Consider the following 24,663-nt stretch of genomic DNA (forward strand, 5'->3'; position numbering starts at 1 on the left):
ACATTTAGAGCTGTCATGTCATGCCATGTCATGTCATCTGCAGGATCTGCACGTGTTGTTGTGACTGACACTGTCATCAAGCGTCATGTTGTCAAATATTTCATATCTTTATTATTGTACTTCTTGTTACATTTGTTGTTCTTTTAAGGTTGAAAAATTGGATGTTGATGCAGCCAGTCCAAGTCATCAACAGAATGTATGTTCATGGAGGACTTGTGTATACATAATTACAAGTATACGTGAACATATTTTAACTGCCCTTATTTATTTATTTTAAAAAATTAGGAAGGTTTCTCCAAAGAACACACATGAAGCTGGTCCAAGTAGTCAACAAAAGGTTTGCATAACTTAGTTGTTGTTTTGGCAAATTGATGAAGATGTTTTTTTTTTATTTGCTGTTTTTTTTTATGTTTGCATGTGTTTTCTTATTTGCAGTGCGTTGAGCTTTCTTGGCCACTGTAGGATACCATTAGTTTAGTAGTTCTCTGAAGGCAAGGTTGGAGTTTAAAGTCAGCCATGAAAAATGTCATTATATTTTGTGTTTTTCTATCATACTACAGATTCATGTAACAGAGCTCTTCAAACTCTTATTACATTGCTGCCCCCAACTGTATCAGGAAGGAGCAAAGGGTGGGCCAAATACAGTACCAAGTCGGCCGTTGCTTATCTCTTGGACATCAAGCCTGTAAGCGATTTAATAGTCCTTATATGTTAGCTTTATTTTTGTTTGTTAGTTTTCTGTACAAGCACTTTGTGATATTTTTTAAATTATGACTCTGATTTGCTTAAAACTATACTGTTTTAATTTTGTTTTGTTTTTGAGGTATGCATGATATTAGATTTTTGCAGATATTCTTTTAACTCATTTTGGCCAAGTATCTTAAGGTTATTTGTGTATTTTCCTTTTATTTAATACTGAATGGGCATTAGGACCCTGGGGAGGCCGATCTTTTATTCTGTATTTGCATTCTCAAATTAAATGCACTGGTCCAAAACGGTAAAGCTACAGGAATAGTTCACCCAAAATTTGAAAAAATATGCCAATATGCCAATATGCCTTGCAGATAATACGAAAAGCTGACATGTGCTTAGGGTGTGCTAGTGATAAAATCACGTCAGCAGTGTTGTCATTCTTGAAGCAAACTTTTATCTGAATGATGATTAGAGAAACTTCAGTCACGTCAATAAAATTGATAATGGATTTTATAAAATGTACTTTTATTTTTACAGGCTGGAACCAGCATCTCCAGCCTCCTGGATAATTCCCAGACTATGGTGGAAAGCCATCAACCCCACATTGTCTGTTTAAGAGCCCCAAGTTCTACAGCGCAATACATCATTGTGGCCGAGAATGACAAAGTCACCATTCCACTTGAGGATAACAGTCTGACGTGTGCCATCGACAAGCTGTTCAAAATGTATTGGGTTTGCAATGTAGAGTATCCTGTCCAACTCAAATCTCTCTTTCATTTCTTTCTCTGGTGGGAAGAGATCTAAAGTTGTAGAGCTTATTTCAAAGCTTCAAGCACTTTCCTAAATTGTACCACCATGTATTTATTTCCAAAGTGCAAAAAATCAACATCAAAAGACATCCGGAAACTTTTAAGTCTTCTAAGGCATGTCCATGCACTTTCTGATGGACAGGATTATTCAATTTTTTGTAGTCAAAACAACTGTCAACGAACATACCATAACTTCAATTCTTATGCTAAACATCTCAATAGAGAGCATGCTCAAGCTGTAAACCCAGTACATTTAGAACAAGACTCTGACCCCAGCATGAGTGAGGACTTCTCATCTGCATCTTGCTCTGCTGCTGTTGATGTTCTAGAGACTAATTTTGATGACTCCAGTAATTGCAGCACTTCTGACTACCAAAGCTGTGCAGCAGCATTTGTTGCATTATTCGAAAGAGGACTAAATATGTTTGAGGAAGTTGATACCCCATACAAAATGACCAAGTATTTTGCTGAAAATCACTATTTTATCAAGCCAACAGAAATCTTCCTTGGAAACAGGAGACGGATCTCACGAAAATGCGTATAAATAGTACGAGTTTGCAATCTCGTTGCAAAATGAGTTTTGGCGTGCTTATGGTACGCGGTTTTTCGCGTGCATATGATACGCACTTTATGCCGTATTATGCATACGAACCCCCCACCCCACCACCCTAAACCTACCCAAGAGCGTGTCATATGCACGCCATAAAGTGCGTATCATATGCACGCGAAAAACCGCGTACCATACGCACGCCAAAACTCATTTTGGCGTATACATTCCACGAGATTGCAAACTCGTACTATTTATACGTATGACCATGAGATCGTGTTGGAAACAGAGGTGACACTGCAAGAAAGCAAGGTAAATTATAGTAGCAGATACGTGTCAATACATGTTAAGATATAACACAGGTTGTGTTGTTTTTAACACATCCATTTTAAGAGTGTAGAAAGGCTGGCTGACAGTTCTAAGCACTAGCAATGCAATACTAAAAAAAAAAGGAACAAGGACTGTTGCCATTATTCAGTATTTGCATAATATTTAGTTTTTATTAATTGATGTGTTGCTGTCATAAAAGGAGATTTAAGAAGTTTTTTCTCCCAATTATGGTTTATTTCTTGGATAGTTACAGTAATTGCAGTTCTTATTGATGAGAAAAAAAGCAATTTAAGAGAATTTGTTTAATGTGGAACTTTAATTTGTGACTTCATACTTTGCATGTTTTCTTGAATTAGAAATATTCTGAAATAATTTTACTATTTACACTGCGAAGTTTTCATTAAAAAGAACACACACACACACACACACACACACACACACACACACACACAAAAAAAAAATAGTCTGAATGTAATTACCTCTACAGTTTTAAACATTGAACTATTTACATGTTTAGCACATTTTTCCTTAAATAAATAAAAATGTCATCAATTTATTATGAAACAATTAAAATTTAAGGACCCATTTGAGGAGGTGGTCCTACATCATTTTCTGCTGCTTCAGGTCCAGGATACTCCAAGTTCCCAACCCCAAGGCTTTTGTATTATGCAATACAGTACAAAATGTGATGACTTCAGGGACAAAATGTGAGACAACTTCAAGGGACTTAAAAAAGAGACTACGCCACCTTGTCTTCATCATCCCAAATGCTCTCTCAATTAAACATCTGGCTTTTGAAACATGGGCATTAAAACATCCCTCAATGGCATTCCTCAGAGGTTCTTTAAATGGTGTCATAACGCATTGGGATGTTCAATGCAAGGATAACCACCATCACCTACAATAAAATATCCTGCAGGTGGATAGAGAGCTTGTGTGTATACTGGGCTGTTTTTCAGTACTCTTGTGTCATGGACTGATCCTGAATACCCAGCAAAAGTGTCCAGAAAAAATCCATTGCTGTCACATGGCCTGTAATTGAATAGAATAAAAGAGCTTTCGATTGAAGTAATCTTGTACATCTGGTCCCACAGTTTTTTTTATCCTAACATGGCACCCATCAATGGCACTCACACACTTTTTGAAAAATGGCTATGGGCCAGTCTGGCAAATCCTTCTCCAACTTTGTCAAAGTTGTGAGGTTTAAGAAATCGTATACACTTGGTTTGTAGAGCTAAAACTTTAAAGGCAACTGAATGGACGATCCGAAAGACACTGGCCTTTGGAATGGAGAACAAACATGACACAACACTATAAGCAGCCCCGTGCCCAAGCCAATAGAGAAACACAAGCACCTCAACTACAGGATTCCAGCCATGCCTCTTTTTAATGCCAAGTAGTCTAATACAGTGGTTTTCAAAGTGAAAAAAGCAAAAAATAAAATAAAAAAAATAAAATAAAAAAATTATATATAAATAGTTATATTATTATGAGTATTTTTATGAAATAATATTATAATAATTTGTTGACATCTGAGCATTAAACTTTTAATGCTAATCTTTCTGATTGGCTGGGTACAACATCACGTTATCTGTCAGTGTTGCCTTGGTAACAACCGCCAGTGCTCAGTGTTTCAGCTATTAATTAAATGTTAATAAGCTGGCTAGCTCTATGTCAAAACTTTATCAACATGGAGCGATTTTTAAAAAGGAAAAAAACCTGACGAGCCAGCTATCGAAACCTCAGATAAAAAAAATCAGAAAACAAACTCCTGGCCAAATAAGACCTGTAGGTATGAGGCAGCATACATAAAGTATGGATTTACCTGCGTCATCCAGAAAAATGGACACGAGTGCCCCAAATGCGCTCTCCAACGAATGCTTAAAACCATCAAAACTTCAACGTCACCTGAATCAGAAGCATCCAGCAGAGGCCGAAAAACCAATAGACTTTTTTAAAAGAAAGGAAGAACATTTGAACAGGCAGTCAGCAACATTCATGCGGCAAGCTACCGTTCCTGAGAGAGTATTGAGGGCATCATTTTTGGCCTCCTTTCACATTGCGCGAGCTAAGAAGCCGCACGCAATTGGGGAAGATTTGATACTACCAGCTACCAAAGACATTGTTAAAGAGTTACTGGGTGAGGATCAATCAATCAATCAACTTTATTTATATAGCGCTTTTACAATCACGATTGTGTCAAAGCAGCTTCACAGTGTCAAACAGGATAATATTGCGACAAAATTAGATTTGGCTGTACAGTCGTACTGGAGAAAACAGTGATGTTATCAGCTTATTTTAATTTATCATATAGCGACAATGCTATATGATATAGGATTCTGCCAAGAAAATTGACGCTGTACCACTCTCTGATAACACTGTGAGCAGACGTATTAGAGACATGAATGAGGATGTGTCTGCTCAACTGCTGGACCAGGTGAGAGCTAGCGAATGTTTTGCACTGCAGCTTGATGAAAGTACGGATGTGGCTAACGCTTCCCAGTTACTTGTGTACATACGATTCATTTCCCAAGAAATGTTCGTTGAGGAATTACTGTTTTGTAAAGAACTTGAAAGCAGAACCACCTGGAAAGAGATTTTTCAAGTGCTGGACGAATATATTGATTCAAATGGACTTGACTGGTCTCGTTGCGTGGGTGTGTGTACTGACGGGGCCGCGGATATGACTGCGAAGAACAGTGGGGTGACGGCTCTCATCAAACAGAAGGCCCTGAATGCGGCGTTCACGCACTGTATGCTCCATCGAGAAGCTCTGGTGGCTAAACGGTAGGATGATGAGCTTAATCTGGTACTACAGGACATAATACACGTAGTAAACTTAATTAAAGCACGCCCCTTAAAACACAGACTGTTTGCTCTTCTGTGTAAAGAAATGGGAGCCCGTTTTGATGGATTGCTGCTTCACTCAAACGTACGCTGGCTTTCACGGGGGGCAGTTTTGAACCGCATGTATGAGTTGCGGAGGGAGATTGCAGAGTTTCTCTTGTCTGAAAAACATCAGCTGGTCCACCGTTTTAAAAATGCAGCCTGGATTCTCAAACTTGCATATATGGCTGACATTTTTTGTCATCTGAATGTGCTAAACCAAAGCATGCAAGGGCGTGACACACACATAGTCCATATGCAAGACAAAGTGCGTGCTTTTTCTCTGAAGATTACGCTGTGGTCAAACAAGCTCAAGGAGAGAATTACAGAAATGTTCCCACTATTACACCAAGAGCTGCTTTCATCTGGGGGTGAGTTGGACACCATTTCTCCACTGATACAATCCCACCTGGAGCACCTCCACGGATATTTCAGAGAATATTTCCCTGACCTTGACAGCACCCAACTAAACTGGGTAAGAAACCCATTTGCCCCTGATTTAGGCTCTTGTCTGGACTTAAAATCACAGGAGGAGCTGATTGAGATGACTTCTTCCTGGGACTTAAAAATGAAATTTGAGTCTCTTTCCCTCTCTAACTACTGGATGTACAGTATTGTTCAAAATAATAGCAGTACAATGTGACTAACCAGAATAATCAAGGTTTTTCGTATATTTTTTTATTGCTACGTGGCAAACAAGTTACCAGTAGGTTCAGTAGATTCTCAGAAAACAAATGAGACCCAGCATTCATGATATGCAGGCTCTTAAGGCTGTGCAATTGGGCAATTAGTTGAATTAGTTGAAAGGGGTGTGTTCAAAAAAATAGCAGTGTGGCATTCAATCACTGAGGTCATCAATTTTTTGAAGAAACAGGTGTGAATCAGGTGGCCCCTATTTAAGGATGAAGCCAACACTTTGTAGCAGGGTGAGTAAGATCCCTCCCCTGTATTTAGTTATAGCCTATCAGCATTTGAGACCTGTCTATTTAAAACCCTGGGTCCTACCTGAGGGTGCGTAATTTCAAGCTCCGCCCCCAGGGCGAGGGCGAGGGCGTGCCACCATTTAGTGAGGGAATGTTTGGTCTGCAGCTCTGTGGTGACGTGTGCGTGCAGGCTTTTGTTATGTGTAGGTAAGCTAAATGCTATTGTTTGTCCATGTTAATATGTTGTTTGTGGTAACTTTCGTTCATTTAATTCCAGTGGTTTTAATGTAAACATGAGCCGCGGTGATTCGTGCTGTGAGTAATTGTACAGCTATGCATTTCCGTGACAATCACTCGGTATGTATGGTTAAACCTTTTTGACTAACGTTTCAATTTAGTGAGCTAACCAATTGTTGTTTTAGCAGGAGAATCCGTTCCTTCACGGACGCTCGGCATAGATGATGCTGGGGTGACGATCTCCTGCATGAAACGCGTTTGAGCTCGCGTTGCTGTTTTGTTGCTATTACAAGTCCGACTGTTTTATTGCCACTCGGTTTTCCTGAATGTCTGCTGTTACCACAGTTTCATTTCGGTGCTGTTCAGTTTCATCATCTTAATAGTAACTGTTTCTGAGATTATCGCCTTTGAGGTCTGAGCGGCCTTGCTGGCCGATCTGTTTCTGCCGACTGCCACCTGTTTGATTCTAGTGGCTGTATGTCAGTACTGTGTGCATTCAGTCAACGCATGTCACCTCACTCTGACATTGTAACTGGACTGCCAGAAGTCCGAGTGAATGTTAAGTGTGAATTTGTCTTTAATTTAATTTAGGGATATTTTCAATTGTTAATGTTTCATTTTGTATTGTTATTTTTGGTGTCTGTTCAGATTCTTTCTTTGTGTTTTTGTTTTGTTACAGGAGCTGAGAGTTTCTGGAGGGTGACGTCCTACTGCCATAGTGTGGTGTTCACACTTAGTGCTGTGTTTTCTTGTATCCAATCTTCACGTGTGGTATGGGCGTGTATTGTATCACGGGAACGTTCTAAATTGGACAGTGGGCCCAACCCTCCAGATACCTCCGCTTCTGGTCATTTTGTATTATTTGTATTGTGTGTGTGTATGTGTCGGATGCAGATTGGCGACTCCTGCTCTGAAGTTGTCTTTTATTCAAGATTGATACAATAAAGTAGTAATTTTCCATACATGCGACCTGCGTCTCTTCACCCATATAGATAACAAACCTGTGGTGTCTTAACAAAAGAGAATTTACTTGGTATCGTCCCTGGCGAATTTCCAGGGTGGCGTAGTCGCTGAAATAAATCTGTAACCCCTCCCGTCGGAATGCCACAACTTGTTGAACATGCATTTGAAAGCTGAGGAAAATGGGTCGTTCAAGACATTGTTCAGAAGAACAGCGTACTTTGATTAAAAAGTTGATTAGAGAGGGGAAAACCTATAAAGAGGTGCAAAAAATGATAGGCTGTTCAGCTAAAATGATCTCCAATGCCTTAAAATGGAGAGCAAAACCAGAGAGACGTGGAAGAAAACGGAAGACAACCATCAAAATGGATAGAAGAATAACCAGAATGGCAAAGGCTCAGCCAATGATCACCTCCAGGATGATCAAAGACAGTCTGGAGTTACCTGTAAGTACTGTGACAGTTAGAAGACGTCTGTGTGAAGCTAATCTATTTTCAAGAATCCCCGCAAAGTCCCTCTGTTAAAAAAAGGCATGTGCAGAAGAGGTTACAATTTGCCAAAGAACACATCAACTGGCCTAAAGAGAAATGGAGGAACATTTTGTGGACTGATGAGAGTAAAATTGTTCTTTTTGGGTCCAAGGGCCACAGGCAGTTTGTGAGACGACCCCCAAACTCTGAATTCAAGCCACAGTACACAGTGAAGACAGTGAAGCATGGAGGTGCAAGCATCATGATATGGGCATGTTTCTCCTACTATGGTGTTGGGCCTATTTATCGCATACCAGGGATCATGGATCAGTTTGCATATGTTAAAATACTTGAAGAGGTCATGTTGCTCTATGCTGAAGAGGACATGCCCTTGAAATGGTTGTTTCAACAAGACAATGACCCAAAACACACTAGTAAATGGACAAAGTCTTGGTTCCAAACCAACAAAATTAATGTTATGGAGTGGCCAGCCCAATCTCCAGACCTTAATCCAATTGAGAACTTGTGGGGTGATATCAAAAATGCTGTTTCTGAAGCAAAACCAAGAAATGTGAATGAATTGTGGAATGTTGTTAAAGAATCATGGAGTGGAATAACAGCTGAGAGGTGCCACAAGTTGGTTGACTCCATGCCACACAGATGTCAAGCAGTTTTAAAAAACTGTGGTCATACAACTAAATATTAGTTTAGTGATTCACAGGATTGCTAAATCCCGGAAAAAAAAATGTTTGTACAAAATAGTTTTGAGTTTGTACAGTCAAAGGTAGACACTGCTATTTTTTTGAACACACCCCTTTCAACTAATTGCCCAATTGCACAGCCTTAAGAGCGTGCATATCATGAATGCTGGGTCTTGTTTGTTTTCTGACAATCTACTGAACCTACTGGTAACTTGTTTGCCACGTAGCAATAAAAAAATATACTAAAAACCTTGATTATTCTGGTTAGTCACATTGTACTGCTATTATTTTGAACAAGACTGTATGTAAGAAAAGACTTCCCCATCCTAGCTGAGAATGCTCTGAAATGCCTTCTTCCTTTTGCAACCACTTATTTGTGTGAGTCTGGCTTTTCAGCTTTTAAAGTACTTAAAACAAAACACAGAGTCACATGCGTGTTACACTGACAGACATAAAGCCCATACTTGACAAACTGTGTAGGAGCCACCAGGCCCACCCATCCCATTAATTCTCTCTCTCTCTCTCTCTCTCTCTCTCTCTCTCTCTCTCTCTCTCTCTCTCTCTCTCTCTCACACACACACCCTCTAAGATTTTTCTTTTTACATTTACTGACACACAGATACAATGTTGAAATTACTGTACCATATATGAAGATCTGACATACAAATGTTATTATTGCAACACTAATAAAGTTCAATGGATGTTCACCTAGGTGTTTTATTTATTTATTTACATTTGGTGTAGTTTTGTCGATGGGTTCAATAACACCGTGCAAAAGGGGGGCCTTGGCCAGAACCTGGTGGAATTTGGGGGGCCTTGTCATGGAAAAGTTTGGGAACCCCTGGTCTAATCAACATAGATATGGCATCTCGGGACAGTCTGAAGTCAGTCTTTGTGTCCATAATTTCTTCAAAGTAAATTTGAAGTACTGGCACACTGGGGTTGACCTTTGCAATTTGCCTTTGGTACTGAAATTTGGAAGAATAAATATTTGGTTTAAATACTATGAAAAAATAACAATAACAACAATATACTGCATCTAATAATAATAGGCGTATAATAATAATAACAACAATAATAAATGTATAAATAGGCTATATATACATTACATTAGTGCATGACTATTTGTACCAAATAAATGGGTGGGTAATTGATGGGTAAATATCCTATTCACAAAGCAAGATACCTTATTTTCAAACTGAAAAGTATTTACTTATTTAGTTATCATCGCTTCAAAAAAAAAAAAAAAAAAACTGTAAAAAAAACTTTAAAAACAATATTGTGGAACAAATTTTGGTAATACTTGATGCAATAGCTCCAGAGCTGGTCACATTTTTAAATAAATGCTTGAAATCTGGAGAAATCCCAGATAGTTTAAAAACAGCTACGGTAACTCCTTTTTTTTTTCTTTTTTACTAATCTTGAGTCTTCTATTCTATCAAATAACTGTCCAATTTCTGTGTTGTCTTTTCTGTCTAAACTAGTGAAAAAGCTTGTGCTTAGTCAACTTCAGTCTTATATAGATGATAATCACATATATGAGATTTTTCAAACAGGCTTCAAAGCACTACATAGTACTGAGACAGCTCTAGTAAAAGTTCTTAATGATATTTTAATGGCTACAGACTTGGGTGATTCTGTGATTTTGGTTATGTTAGATCAGGGTATTCTCACAAAAATGCGTATAAATAGTACGAGTGTGCAATGTCGTGGAATGTATACGCCAAAACTCATTTTGGCGTGTCTATGGCACGCTGTTTTTCGCGAGCATATGACATGCATTTTATGGCGTATTATACATACGAACCCCCCACCTCACCACCCTAAACCTACCCAAGAGCGTGTCATATATACGCCATAAAGTGCGTATCATATGCACGCGAAAAACAGCGTATCATTAGCACGCCAAAATGAGTTTTGGCGTATACATTCCACGACATTGCACACTCGTACTATTTATACGCATTTATGTGTGATCGGGCAGCTTTTGATACTATAGATCATGAAACTCTTTCTCGGCTAGAACATTATGTGGGTTATGTGTTGAAGTCCTACACTGGTGTAAATCCTTTTTGACAAATCGCAGGTTTACTGTTAAAATTGGTAGTTTCACTTCATCTCTGGGGCATGTAACCTGTGGAGTTCCTCAGGGCTCGATTTTATGTCCTATGCTCTTTTCCCTATACCTCCTTCCTTTGGGCTGTATTTTTAAGAAGTATGATGTATCTTTCCATTGTTATGCAGATGATCTGCAAATTTATGTGCCTGTGTCTAAGAAAAACTCTTTAGACACTTTAAATACCCTACACGCTTGTTTAAATGAGATAAAATCGTGGCTCTCTTCTAACTTCCTCTTTTTAAATTCCAATAAAACAGAAATCATTATTTTTGGTCCCCCCAATGCTAAAGCACACCACCAATTTGATCTTCAGTCAATCTGCTCTGCTAAATCTTGGGGTTACATTCGATACTAATCATTTGACAAACAAATTAACTCAGTTGTTGGTTCTAGTTTCTTTCATCTCTGTCTTCTTTCAAAAATTAAACCATTTCTTTCTAAGCGTTCCCTTGAAATTGTCATCCATGCCTTTATATAACAGAATATAACAATATATTCTTATATAGTTACTTACTTTCTATTACAAAATTGTAATATTGTACATCATTTAGATTCATATATGTTGCAGTTACATGAATGCAAATTTATAGAAGTTTATATTTTAGCTATATTTTAACTACATTAGAGCAATTTGCAAACTCAAGTTCACTAAAACATTAACTCTTTTAAAGTGAATTGGCACAAAATAGACTATTAATGATGACAAAAGGAACATACCGGTAAACAAATCACATTACATTTATTCTAACTTTTGCTTTTTGTCAGTGTCACACAGCTTTCACTGTGTCACACACAATCGTTGTATAATGTTATCTATGCAAACCATGAGCTTTAGGGTTTAACTTAGTTACCAAATTACATAGTTAAACAACTAGAATAGTTGTTCTTTACATTTGATCATTTAGCAGACGCTTTTATTCAAAGGGACTAACAAATGAGGAGACCAAACATATAGTTTAATAACTTTAATACAAATATAAGAATTTTCCTTGTGGACACACACACATATTCAGACACATTTTGAACGCGTAACTCAAACTCTTCCCTAAACCTACCCATTTGTGTATTATAAAAAAACAGGATAACAGGCAGATACGACTGCAGGCACTATTTACTCAGAAAGTACAAATACTCCCAAGTGTTCCGAAGCCAAACGATTTATTTGTGTGAAGAAAATCCCCAAAAGCGATCAGACCATCTAGTCCATCCGCCAAAGATTAATAATAAATTTTGAATATTGCCGCCGGAAGAAACGTCAGGTCAGGTTTGACAGCATTGGCTGTCGTGTCTTGTGACCAATTGTGTCATTACGCCAGCTTTGATTGTAAAATGCCATTAGCTCTCGTGCGTCATTCTAAACTTGCCGTCTTGTGTATCATTAACTCATGTTGCACTAACCTGGAATGCAACATGAGTTAATACTTATACTGTTTTTTGATCCGTTTTTGCAATAAATACATGTGACTGTACATTTATTTCCCTGTTACGTGTTTTATATTGTTGAGACTGGGTAGGAGTGGAGTTAGTTGCTCCAAAATATAAAATTAGGCTATAAATATTAATTCTGTGAGATCAGGTTGGCAGAATCACATGGCGTAGACATACACTCGGAGATGATGCTTGGTTTAGGCGTAGATATACACACGGAATCACACGGTGTAGACATACGCGCGGATAGCTCAAAATCCGTATAGATAACACGCCACTTGCCTTTAGAAAGTGCCGTGTATGTTTACGCAAAGTCATGATGTCATGTTGCTTCTCTGACTCACCAGTTTGAATCTGCTCTCCTTGTCCCTTCTGCTCCAGTCTGTTCAGTCACATGTTCTCTTTCACATTTCAAAAGCTCATCTTCAGTGTAACTGTTATTATACAGTTCGGGATCTGCACCAAAGTAAATATCTTCTGAATAGTCTCTCACAAACATCTCCATGGTTATAAGGCATGCGCAGCTGCACCTATGACGGCCACAAATTTCCTACGCAGGAATGAGAAAATAGGTCCTTGCTATAACGGTCTAAAAAAATAGCAACTTTTCATTTTTCATTGGTCAGTACACGATGTAACTATAGTCTAATATGATTCAATGATAAAAGCTAAAAGTGCTACCGCCAGATACAGAGATCGGCTGAATGGTTTCAAAAACAGTGAAACTCAACTGTTTAACTCTAAGGGACTTGGAAAATGAGTCTATTTTCAAAAAAAGTGGAGTGTTTCTTTAAGGTCAGGCAAGTTTGCTGATCAATTAAGAACAGGGATAGCATGATCCTTAAACCAGGTAGTGGTTGATTTGGTACTGTGTGCAGGGCCAAGTCCTGTTGGAAAATGAAATCTGCATCTCCATAAAGTTGGTCAGCAGCAGGAAGCATGAAGTGGTAAGGTCTAAAACTTCCTGGTATACAGATACGTTGACCTTGGACCTCAGAAAACACTGACTGTGGAAACTTTACACTAGACCTCAAGCCACGTGGATTTTGTGCCTCTCCTCTCTGCCTCCAGATTCTGGGGCTCTGATTTCAAAGTAAAGTTTAAATTTACTTTCATCAGTGAACATAACTTTGGACCATTCAGCAGTCTTATTTTTCTTTAGCCCAGGCGACACGCTTCTGACGCTGTCTGTTGTTCAAGAGTGACTTGACACAAGGAATGCGACAGCTGAAACCCATGTCTTGCATATGTCTGTGCGTACTGCGTAAGTGATTCTTGAAGCACTAACTCCAGCTCCTTGTGAATTTCCCCAACATTTTTGAATGGGTTTTGTTTCACAATCCTCTCCAGGGTGCGGTTATCCCTATTGTTTGTACAGTTTTTTCTACCACATCTTTTCCTTCCCTTCACCTCTATATTAAATGGGGGGTAAGTGCTATCTGGAAACCGTTGTTGATATTTCAAATCACCAAAACAAACACGCCCCTACCCCCCAAAAGGGTATCTGCCCTATTGTGATAGCTCCGCCCCACACATACGTAACCCAGGCAACGACTATGGCAGAATCTGTGTGTAACTAATCCAGGTAGAATAGTCAATGAAAAAGTCACCCCTTCCATCAAAAAAACACAAACCATTCTTATGACAACTCGATAGAATACGAGCCGACAGTCCAGCAAACGATATATTACAATTATGACCAGATTAGAGTTATAGCGATCACAAAACACAAACAGTTCTCATGAACAACTCGATAACGTTAGTATGACCTCGATAGTCCAGCTAACGACATATTACAATTATGACCGGATGGGTTACATAGATGAAAAGAAGAAACAAACATATATTAGGAGTATAGTATCTTACCTGTCGGACACATTTTGTGAGCTGGCGCTTGAAACCTTGAAACACTGAGGGGATTTAGATGCTCCATACGGTGTGGAAATTAACTAACACGTCTTTATCATCGTTGAAGTAAGCCACAATACGATCGCAAACGGACATACAAGCGAATATGACACACGAGCATATTCAAGCAAAAGCCAGCATATATTAGTTCTTTCTTGGCTAATGTCCGTTCTGTGTGACTCGTGTGTTTTGAATAATGATGCGCACTGAACCTCTCTTCTCACCATAGACACGCCCCTTAACCTGCTGATTGGCTACAAGTTTGTTATTCCACTCGGCCAGAGTCATTTTTCTAAAACGGTTTTGAAATAACACTACCCCACCTTTAATGTGCTTGGACACAGAGCTCTGTGAACAGCCAGCCTCTTTTGCAATGACCTTTTGTGTCTTGCCCTCTTTGCGCAAGGTTTCAATGGTTGTCTTTTGGACAACTGTCAAGTCAGCAGTTTTCCGTACGATTATGTAGCCTACAGAACTAGACTGAGAGACCATTTAAGGCCTCTACAGGTGTTTTGAGTTAATTAGCTGATTAGAGCATGGCACCAGGTATCTTCAATATTGGACCTTTTCACACTATTCTAATTTTCTGAGATACTTAACATGGGATTTTCATAAGTTTCACTTTTTGAATGGAATTAGTGAAATCAACTTTTTGATGATATTCTAATCATATGACCAGCACCTGTACACCTAGTCATGTGGCTTGCAGGTCAGTAAATTAAATTCACAAATAACAGGATAATGTAAAACAAGGGCAACAATTCAGCAATTGTTTATATCTGTGCTCTTATTATCTTGTATCTCCAATTGTACTGACATTCCATTTAATTTTGGGCAATACTTCTTACTGTGAATCTGTACACTTCTGGAATGGCCAAATCTCTTGCCACAGTGACGGCATTGATATGGCTTCTCCCCAGTGTGAATTCTCTCATGTCCTTGTAGGCCTCCTAATTGCTTGAAACTCTTTTCACAATATGAACACGTGTAAGGCCTTTCTCCAGTGTGGATCCTTCGGTGCACTTTCAACTCAGTGGCTGTAGTAAAAGATTTACCACAATCAGAGCACAAACACTCTTTCACACCAGCATGTATTTTCTGATGGTCTTTAAAACGTCCTGGCCATGCAAACGTTCTACCACAAATAAAACACAAGTAAGGCTTCTCTTTTGTGTGAACTCTTTTGTGGCCCTTTAAATCTGATTCCTGAACAAACTTCTTATCACACTGATCACAATTAAATGGCTTTTCTCCAGAGTGAATGAGCTTATGAATTTGAAGACTTCTTGGCCATTTGAAACTCTTTTCACACTGATCACATTTAAATGGCCTCTCATCAGTGTGAATTCTTATGTGTCTCTCAAAAGCTCCTTTCTGTGAGAAACTCTTTCCACACTGAGGGCATGTGAACGGCTTCTCACCAGTGTGAATTTTTTTGTGAATCCGAATGGTTGTTTTATATTTGAAACTCTTTCCACATTGAAGGCATGTGAAAGGTTTCTCTCCAGTGTGGACTCTTATGTGATCCTTCAGGCTTTGTTTAGTTGTGACGCTCTTTCCACATTGAGGGCAGTTAAAAGACTTTTTAGCTTTTGCTCTTTGAGGTAGTTCTTGTCCTTTTAGTCCTCCATATACGGCATCATGAAATTCCTGATACTGACATTTCTTCTCCATTTCATTCCATTCTTCACTTTTCTCTTGCATGTTCATCAAGTCTAAAATTAAAATGGATATGTAACAACAGCCTACAACTCTATTCAGTAATTAGTAATTTTCTATTAATAAGAAAATTTGTTACATTCACATCAGCAGTCATAAATGAAAAAACAAGAATGGACACCAACCTCTTTGTTCTTTATTATCTTCATATTTCACTCTGCATGCTTCTGAATTTCTCATATCGTCATTCTCCTCTTTAATAAACTCCATATTTACAACAATGTCACAGCTCATTGCTATGTGATATGGAGAACCAGATCTGAAAAAAAGTGATTATGCAACACATTATTTCATACAATTAATTCCAACTTTATTTTTAAAAGTTAAAGTAAAATTTTGTAGTAAAATATTTTGTTTATTGGGTACAATAGAAAAGGTTAACATGCTTTAATGCTCAAAAAAAAAAAAAAACTCAAAATACTGAACATTATTACAGTACGTCTATTCCCAGTCTTTCGGAAATGTGCTGATTTCTATAGACGAGTTTCCTGAGTGAAATAGGCGGACCGCTAGCCTAGAAATCTAGACGCACCCTAGCGGCAGCAAATTTAATCTGCCCACAAGTGTCGTCTAGGAACTCTCAATACCCTTCTGAGCTGTATCCCTCACAATCTGGACGGGCCAATCACATCGTGTATAGAGTCGGCGGGCGGGGCCATAATGACGACGGCAGAGTTGCGTTTGCGTGCTTCTAGTAAACACAGAAACTGGCGAACGGCGGCGGACTTTCGAATAAGCTTTGACTGCGATTCTGGAAGCCTTGGAGTTAAGCTTTTCTCTAAGAAAAGAACAAAGAACGGCACTGAAGTCATTCTTAAAAAGGGAAGATGTGTTCGGAGTTTAGCCGACCAGATACGGTGAATGTTTAATCTATCAACAAGCTCTGCTTCACCTCCGTTGCTCTGGTTGGTGTAGCGCTATCCTATTGCGTGCAGAGGGAGTTTGAAAGACAACTGTTTATCCCGCCCCTCGGATTGAGATTGTCTATGGTGAGTTTCCAGACCAAACATCTTGATGTGGGTCTGGCTTGTCAGGCTAGCGGGCCGCCATTATCCTTTCACTCTGCCAAAGAATTTCCGGTTAGCGAGTTAGCGTCTTTTACTTTCTTTGGTTAGCGTGCAGAAAAAGTAAACTATGGATGTTGTTACGCGCCGACACGGCTCCGGGACATATTGTGCTGTTCGCGGTTGAAACAACTCGTGGCGATTGCTGAATGTTTGGTCGGAAGGAGAATGTTTCGACCATCAACCATCTACAAGGCGCCAATGTGATGTGCTCCCCCGTATGCGTTGTATGAGAAACAAAAAACAGATGTTGAATCTCGGAAGTGGCTAGCGGCTTTGAAGTTGAAGAATCCGCCCAAAAGACTGTTTGTTTTTTCTTATCACTTCATTGATAAAAAGCCCACAGAGGAAAACCCTTTCCCTGAACTTTGGTTGGGATACGAGCAACCTCCCCAGCAAAAGAGACGTAAACTGGACAGAAATATAAGTGACACGCAATCGGATGGTAAGTGTATCCTGATATTTTTCTGGTTAGCTAAAGTTTGCAGCATAAGTTCGACTGTTGATATATATGTCTCTGTCCTGTGTTAGTGGGCTATATAAATTTATAGTTGATGCTGTTTGTCTTTTAGAAGTGTGCATCCAGCCGAAGTTTAAAGATGCTGCAACACAATGGGAGGACCTAACAAAAACTGACCACAGCCACATGGCAAAGTTGGACCACGTGACCAAATCGACGCAGACTGGGGGTCAGACTGTGGCTGATGATATGCTCCTGGATGATGATACCTCGCTGCTGTACACAGGACTGCGTCTGGTATATTTTTTTACTTTGGTGAAAACGATGTTGCCATTTAGTAAACCATCATGTAGTATTCCTGTTGTGGCAAAGCGCTTTAAAGGGATGTGGCAAAGCGCTTTAAAGTGTCTAAAGGTTAAGTAAGTAAGGTGATTGCTCACTGGATTGATACATTGGGTGAGCAGCTTGAACCCATGGTTGCCTGGCTGCCAAGAAGTGTTATACGTGCTAACATGCCACCATCCTTTAAAAAGAACCACCCCCAGACCACTTGCATCATCGATTGTGCTGAAACGGCTATTCAGAGAGCAACAAACCTTAACTGTAGGAGTGCCACTTTCAGTCATTACAAGGGAACCAATCCTGCCAAATATCTTGTTGCTGTGTCACCTCATGGGCTGATAATGTTTATATCAGAGGCCTATGCTGGTAAAAGCAGTGACAAGTTTATCACTATAAACAGTGGGTTTCTGGAGGCCCTAAGGCCTGGTGATGAGGTAATGGCTGACAGGGATTTCATGATTCGAGATGTACTACATGAAAGGAAGGTGAAATTTAATATTCCTGCCTTTACCCACAAGCGTGGTCAATTGACCAATGAGGCGGTAACGCGCACTAGACGAATGGCCAATGTCCGTATACATGTGGAGAGGGCATTTCCAAACTGTCCCCATCTTCATGACCCCGCGTTTGGACAAGATTCTCACCATATGTGCTGCTTTAGCAAACATGAGGTCCAGACTCATCCGACTGCCACATGAGGTTTAAGTCCCTATGAAAAGTAAAACCTCTGCTACCTGCAGTTTTTTTTTTTTTTAATTGTACATATTCCTTTTTTAAAATATTTTATATATATATATCTTTCAGCCAGAAAAAAAAAACTGTAAATTTATTGTTATTGTTCCCTTTCTGGTGTTGTGATTATTGATAAGACAAATAGAGTTTTAACTAAGAAAAACTTGTAAGTGCTATTCTTTTCACATGAGGTGTAAGTCCCTATGAAAAGTAAAACCTGGGTTACCTGCAGTTTTTTTTTTTTAATTGTACATATTCCTTTATTTGTAATATATATATATATATATATATATATATATATATATATATATATATATATATATATATATATATATATATATAATTTCAGCTAGAAAAACCTTTGTACATTTATTGTTATTGTTCCCTTTCTGGTGTTGTGATTATTGTGAAAAACTTGTGAGTGCTATTCTTTTTCTTGTATTGTAAATATTGACACATGACAATAAACAAATTGATTTGAGAAGAAATTAATTAATTTTTATTGATCCTATTCCATAACAAAGGGACAATTTCATTAACTCCTTAATGGATGATTTTTTTTATATATAATTAAATAAAAACAAAGTAAATACAGGAAAAAAATCTCACAATATCACAAAAAGAAAAAGACTGGAATAAAATATTAAATAAATAATATTAATAAATAAAGAAATAAGTGACTGACATAAAAATAAATAAGAGTAAGTAAAAGAAAATAAATCAGTTTGATAAAAATAAATAAAAGCTAGAAAGGATTTGTCACAAATTTGTGACAACAGGGGACAAGGGGTTAAAAAAAGGAATGACTAATCACCCCAGTACACATAAACAGGTCATGCTATTACAACATCCATGTATCTGGAACACAACTCCAGCCTTCCATCATCGAAGTCATCAACAACTTTTGGCAACGTGGGTAAAATAGAAGGAGTGTAGCCTTGAGATATGTCCCTCAACAAAGGTTTTACAGGTGTGGAACGACATTAGGGCGAGTCATTAATGACATAAATTTCATTTTTGGGTGAACTAACCCTTTAAGAAGGTATACCGGCATAAGCAACCTCCTAAGGTATAGTTCGGGGAACACGCCTACCTTCAGTTAAGTTATACCTTTAGAGTCTTTGTAGCGCGCTAAGAGACAACGTTATCGGCAAATGCAGCCCTGGTCAGACAAAGTGTAACATCTAGATCAAGTCTGAGCATTAAAACATGCAACTAAGATTATTCCATAAACATAAGACTTCTCTTTTCTGGGAGGGATTTGGCATTCAAGCCTATAGTCCTATATATCTTTGTATAAAACTTCTATTTCAATTGAAGGGATTTTGATTACTGATGACAAATTCAATAACCATTTTGTTTGTAATCTTATTAACAGAAAATCTATTCCAGCATTATCTTTCAAGTGGTTGGTGTTATACAGCATTGGAGAAGTCTCTTTCACACATTTGTTAACAAGCAGGATAAAAGTAGTTGCATTTAAAATATTACATAATAATAGTGCACTCAATAAGTATATCCAAAACATAGAAGATAAATGCACCTTCTGTGACGTAGAAGAGAAAATTGTACTTTTTTGTAAATGTGTTAGTTTTTTGGAAGAAGTCATGTACAAAAATTAGATAGATAGATAGATAGATAGATAGATAGATAGATAGATAGATAGATAGATAGATAGATAGATAGATAGATAGATAGATAGATATGCCAACAGAAACCTCACATTTTAAACGTTATGAAAAAAATCCCAGAAAAGATCCCTGTTTGCTCAAAGCTTCCTTAATATATTCATTATTTGCATATAAGTTTCGGGAGTAAAATATAAGATTCGGGAGTAAAATGACTGAACACATAAAGATTGAGAACATCTTCCAGTGCTCTCTGACTTCCCTCAATGATATATGCGATTTACAGACAGCACTGAGTGCACTTCAGTTCAGTTACAGAGAGACAAGATATTAAAATTAATCCCAATATCAAGAAACCATAAGAACAATAATGAAATAAACCAGAAGCAGCACTTACTAAATGCTTCGTACAATAGAACAAGACGAGAAAGCTGAACGGTTGTTGTTGTTGTTGTTGTTCTTCTTCTTCTGTTGTTATCGGCGGGTGGCAGAGAAACTTCCGATGAATTACCGCCACCTACTGAACTAGTTGACTTGGTGCAAATTACGGTCTATGGTGCAAATGGCTTAAGTGTTGCAACACAAAATCTAAAGATAAAAACCAAATGATCACTTCTAAGACAGGGAAAATATTAAGAACATTCTATATTTATAAAACACTGCTTTCCAAATGAGATGCTATTTAGTTGGCCTACTAATACTTACTAATACTACGTATTTATTAGATACTGGTACATATAGGGTTAGTATAGCAAGCAGTTTTGACTTTAATTTATTCACAGGATATGAATTCTTGATATCAATTTAAAAAATAAAATAATAAAGATTAAATTCTTACTACTTCAAATAATAATTATTGATATCAACAATTAATTTCAACTAGTTAAATTCTAATTCTTGATATCAGTCATTGTATCTTTACTAGTGAAATTTCAACATAGGCTCCCATTAACATTCAATTGATGATATCAACAATTTAAATAGCATGTGCTATTACCCCACATTTAACCTCCGCAAAAAAGACAAAGGCAACAATTTAGCCATCTGCTGCACATGTCCAATCAGCACCTGGGAGAAACATGTGACAACAATGTTTAATTTAACTTTATAAGCTGCTTATTTCAAGGTGTACTTATTACTGTTTGTGTTGTTACTGTAGTAATTATGTAGGTGTTAAAGTGATTTTAATTTCCAAACCATTTTGAGTTACATTTAACTAGGCAATATATTAATTTAAAATAACTTTTGAATGCATTCATATAAGGTATCCTTCGCGGCTAGAATGGGGAACTTCAAGTTTGCACATGTGATTGTAAAGAATGACTCAAATTCAGCGCTCATGATGGAATAATTGTTTTAATAAGAAGTCTCTCATTTGGTCACTTTTCAGTGGTTTCAGTGAACCTATTAATCCTGAAGTAGCAGTGTACTAAAACAATATATAAAACTGCGCAGCAGCACAAAGTTAATCTCCCAAAATTACAGTAATGCATATTAACAATCATTACATAATGAATATTTGTAACTTTACCATGTGTCATTTTCATTCTGTAAATGACTGCATGATATGTTTGGAAATTTTGATTCACAAATAAATAAAGCAAAACAAGAGCACAAATTTAGCACTTATTGTGCTCTTCTAGTCTTTTTTTCTCCAATCGAATTGACTTTCCATTTAATTTTGGGCAATTCTTCTTTCTGTGAATCTGTGGAGTTCTGGAATGGCTGAATTTTTTTCCACATTGATGGGATTGATATGGCTTCTCTCCAGTGTGAATTCTCTCATGTCCTTGAAGGGCTCCTAACTGCCTGAAACTCTTCCCACACAATGAACACTTGTAAGGTTTTTCTCCAGTGTGGATCCTTCGGTGCACTTTCAGCAGAGTGGCTGTAGTAAAAGCTTTACCACAATCGGAGCACACATACTCTTTCACACCAGTGTGTATTTTCTGATGGTCTTTAAAACGTCCCAGCCATGAAAACCTCTTTCCACAAACAGAACACAAGTAAGGCTTCATTTTTATGTGGACTTCCATGTGGTGCTTTAGGTCTGATTTCTTAACAAACTTCTTCTCACACTGATCACAATTAAACGGCTTTTCTCCAGAGTGAATGAGCTTATGAACTCTGAGACTATTTGACCATTTGAAACTCTTTCCACACTGATTACATGTGAATGGCTTCTCTTCAGAGTGAATTCGCATGTGAGTATTAAGGTTGCTTTTACTAAAAAATATCTTTCCACACTGAGGGCATGTGAACAGCTTCTCACCAGTGTGACTTCTTGTGTGCATCTTAAAGCCTTTTTTACATTTCAGACTCTTTCCACATTGAAGACATGTGAAAGGTTTCTCTCCAGTGTGAACTCTTATGTGTTCCTTGAGGCTTTGTTTACGTGTGACACTCTTTCCACATTGAGGGCAGGTATAAGACTTTTTGGCTTTTGCTCTTTGTTCTGTTATGGCATCATGAGGTTCTTGATTCTGATGTTTCTTCTCAATTTCCAGTAATACTTCATTTTCCTTGTGTACTTTCAAGTCTAAAATGAAAAGTCATGGCATTTTTTTAGATATCATTAAATGTCACTTCTATCTTTAACCATTTTATAGCTTTTTGTTTTGTTATTTTGTTGGTTCTATACATTTGTGATAGCCTATGATCCTGGTAAAAGTCATAATAATGAATCAAGAATGGACACCAACCACTTTGTTCCTCAGTATCTTCATCTTTCACTCTGCATGATGCTTCTGAAATTCTCATATCATCATTCTCCTCTTTAATAAACTCCATCTTTACAACATCATAGCTCATGTGATATGGAGGATCAGGATCTGAAAAAAATAAAATGATTAAGCTATAGATTAATCCATAACAGGGCTGTACGATATATTATTTTAGTCCCATTGCAGGATATGTGACGTCAAGTATAGAGATCTCAAATCAATGGCAAATTTTAACCATCATGGAGCAAAAGTTGACCATTTGCATGTTTTAGGTCCTACTGACATGTACATACACACACAGAAATACACCTAGAAAATCCAATTAAAATTAGTCTTTAGCTTCTGTCTAACAAATCCTCCGATTGCGCAAAATGACAATATAATGGGCATATAATGGGGTCAATGGTTTTAATGTATACCTGTTATTATAGGTTTAACACTGAGCAATGAGCTCCTCAAAACACAATGAGCTTCTGTTTATCATAACTGGTGTTGATTAATGTTTATATGTGAATAAAAAATTAAATTAAATCTGTTTAACATATAAAGTGATCCAGTCTCTTTAGAAAATGTAAAACAAAACTAAAACTAAAAAAGATCTCTATGAATTTTTTTGAAATGTCAAAGTGGTAGTTACATAGCTCAATGGAGGAACATAAAACGCCCAGATTTAATAAAAAAAATAAAAAAAATCTTAATTTGTGTCCTGAAGATTAATGAGTAAAGGCTTGGTCACACTGGGACCGTTATTATGCATGTTTATCACACTGTGACTAAACAAAGGCGTCCAATATGAGTGTGAGCACCAGGGGCCGTATTCAAAAAACATCTTAAGGCTAAAAGTAGCTCCTAATTTGCAGATTTAGGAGAAAGTCTTGAAAATAATGGGCGTGTCAGTCCTAATTTTAGGACTCCTACATTTTTGGTATAAGAGTATTTCACAAAGCATTTTAGCGCTCAACCTAGCTCCTAAATCCACAAAACGCTAGGAGTAGTCAAGAGGACTCCCAAGTCACTAACACCAACTCACAAACAATCCTAATGGCTGTTGCTGCAATCTGGCCAAAGACACTACACCACATTGAGACAATAGTGATAATAAATATAGGCCTATCTTTAATAATATTTCATTTAATTTATGTCAGATTACCTGTGGCAGTTGTTTTTATGAGTTTACACGTACAAACACTTTACGAAGCGATCCAGGGCACTGAGCTCTGAATTTAGCGCAAACCCAGAGTTCTGCCCCCCATTGCAGGCTGTGAGTAAGGAACGGGGTGGCGGAGGGATGCAGTAGGGATGGCCCGATACCGATACTGGCATCGGGTATCGGGTCGATACCGTCCTCATATACTCGTACTCGTACTCATAAAAATGAGCCGATACCACGCACCGATACCACGTGCGTTTTGTGAAACGAAACTGTCCGCCGCGAGCCGCCGTTTTGTCTAGGTGAACGCCATATGAACGTAAAATGTCGGCGGTTTGGGCCCATTTCAAGATAAGGGATGATGACAGCAGCAAGGCAGACTGTAAGTTATGTTCAGCTAAGGTATCGAGAGGAGGAAAAGAAAGTACATCGTTTAACACCAGCAATCTAATTAAACACCTGAAGACGCATCATAGTGCTGAATACACACAGTTTAGTCAAGCTAAACAAGCAACTCAGCAGCCAACATTAACACAGGTTTTACAGAAGCGCGAGAAGATGTCCAGAGATAATCCACGGGCACTAAAAATAACAGAGGGAATTGCATACTTTATTGCACTTGATGACCAGCCATTGTCGGCTGTTGAAAATATAGGATTTCGACATCTTCTTGGCATACTGGAGCCGCGATACGAAATTCCGAGCCGCCATCACATTACCACCGCTATGCTACCGAAAGTGTTTAATGACGTGAAAAAGCACGTCAGTGGCCTGTTGCGTGACGTTTCGACCGTCAGTTTTACAACAGATATTTGGTCAAGCAGTGTCTGCCCA

General features: G+C 38.0%; 1 protein-coding gene and 1 pseudogene across 1 annotated transcript; one reads left to right on the plus strand and one right to left on the minus strand.

Annotated features, from left to right (window-relative positions):
- Nucleotides 1-14,773: 14,773 nt before the first annotated feature.
- LOC137089847 (zinc finger protein 431-like) lies at nt 14,774-15,715 on the minus strand. The gene has a single exon (XM_067453416.1). The coding sequence runs from the start codon at nt 15,713-15,715 to the stop codon at nt 14,774-14,776; it is 942 nt and encodes a 313-aa protein (XP_067309517.1).
- Nucleotides 15,716-16,943: 1,228 nt separating this feature from the next.
- Nucleotides 16,944-18,301, plus strand: LOC137089366 (uncharacterized; annotated as a pseudogene).
- Nucleotides 18,302-24,663: the final 6,362 nt, after the last annotated feature.

This window comes from Pseudorasbora parva, chromosome 9 (genome assembly GCF_024679245.1).
Source record: "Pseudorasbora parva isolate DD20220531a chromosome 9, ASM2467924v1, whole genome shotgun sequence".
In the NCBI taxonomy this organism is placed as follows: domain Eukaryota; kingdom Metazoa; phylum Chordata; class Actinopteri; order Cypriniformes; family Gobionidae; genus Pseudorasbora; species Pseudorasbora parva.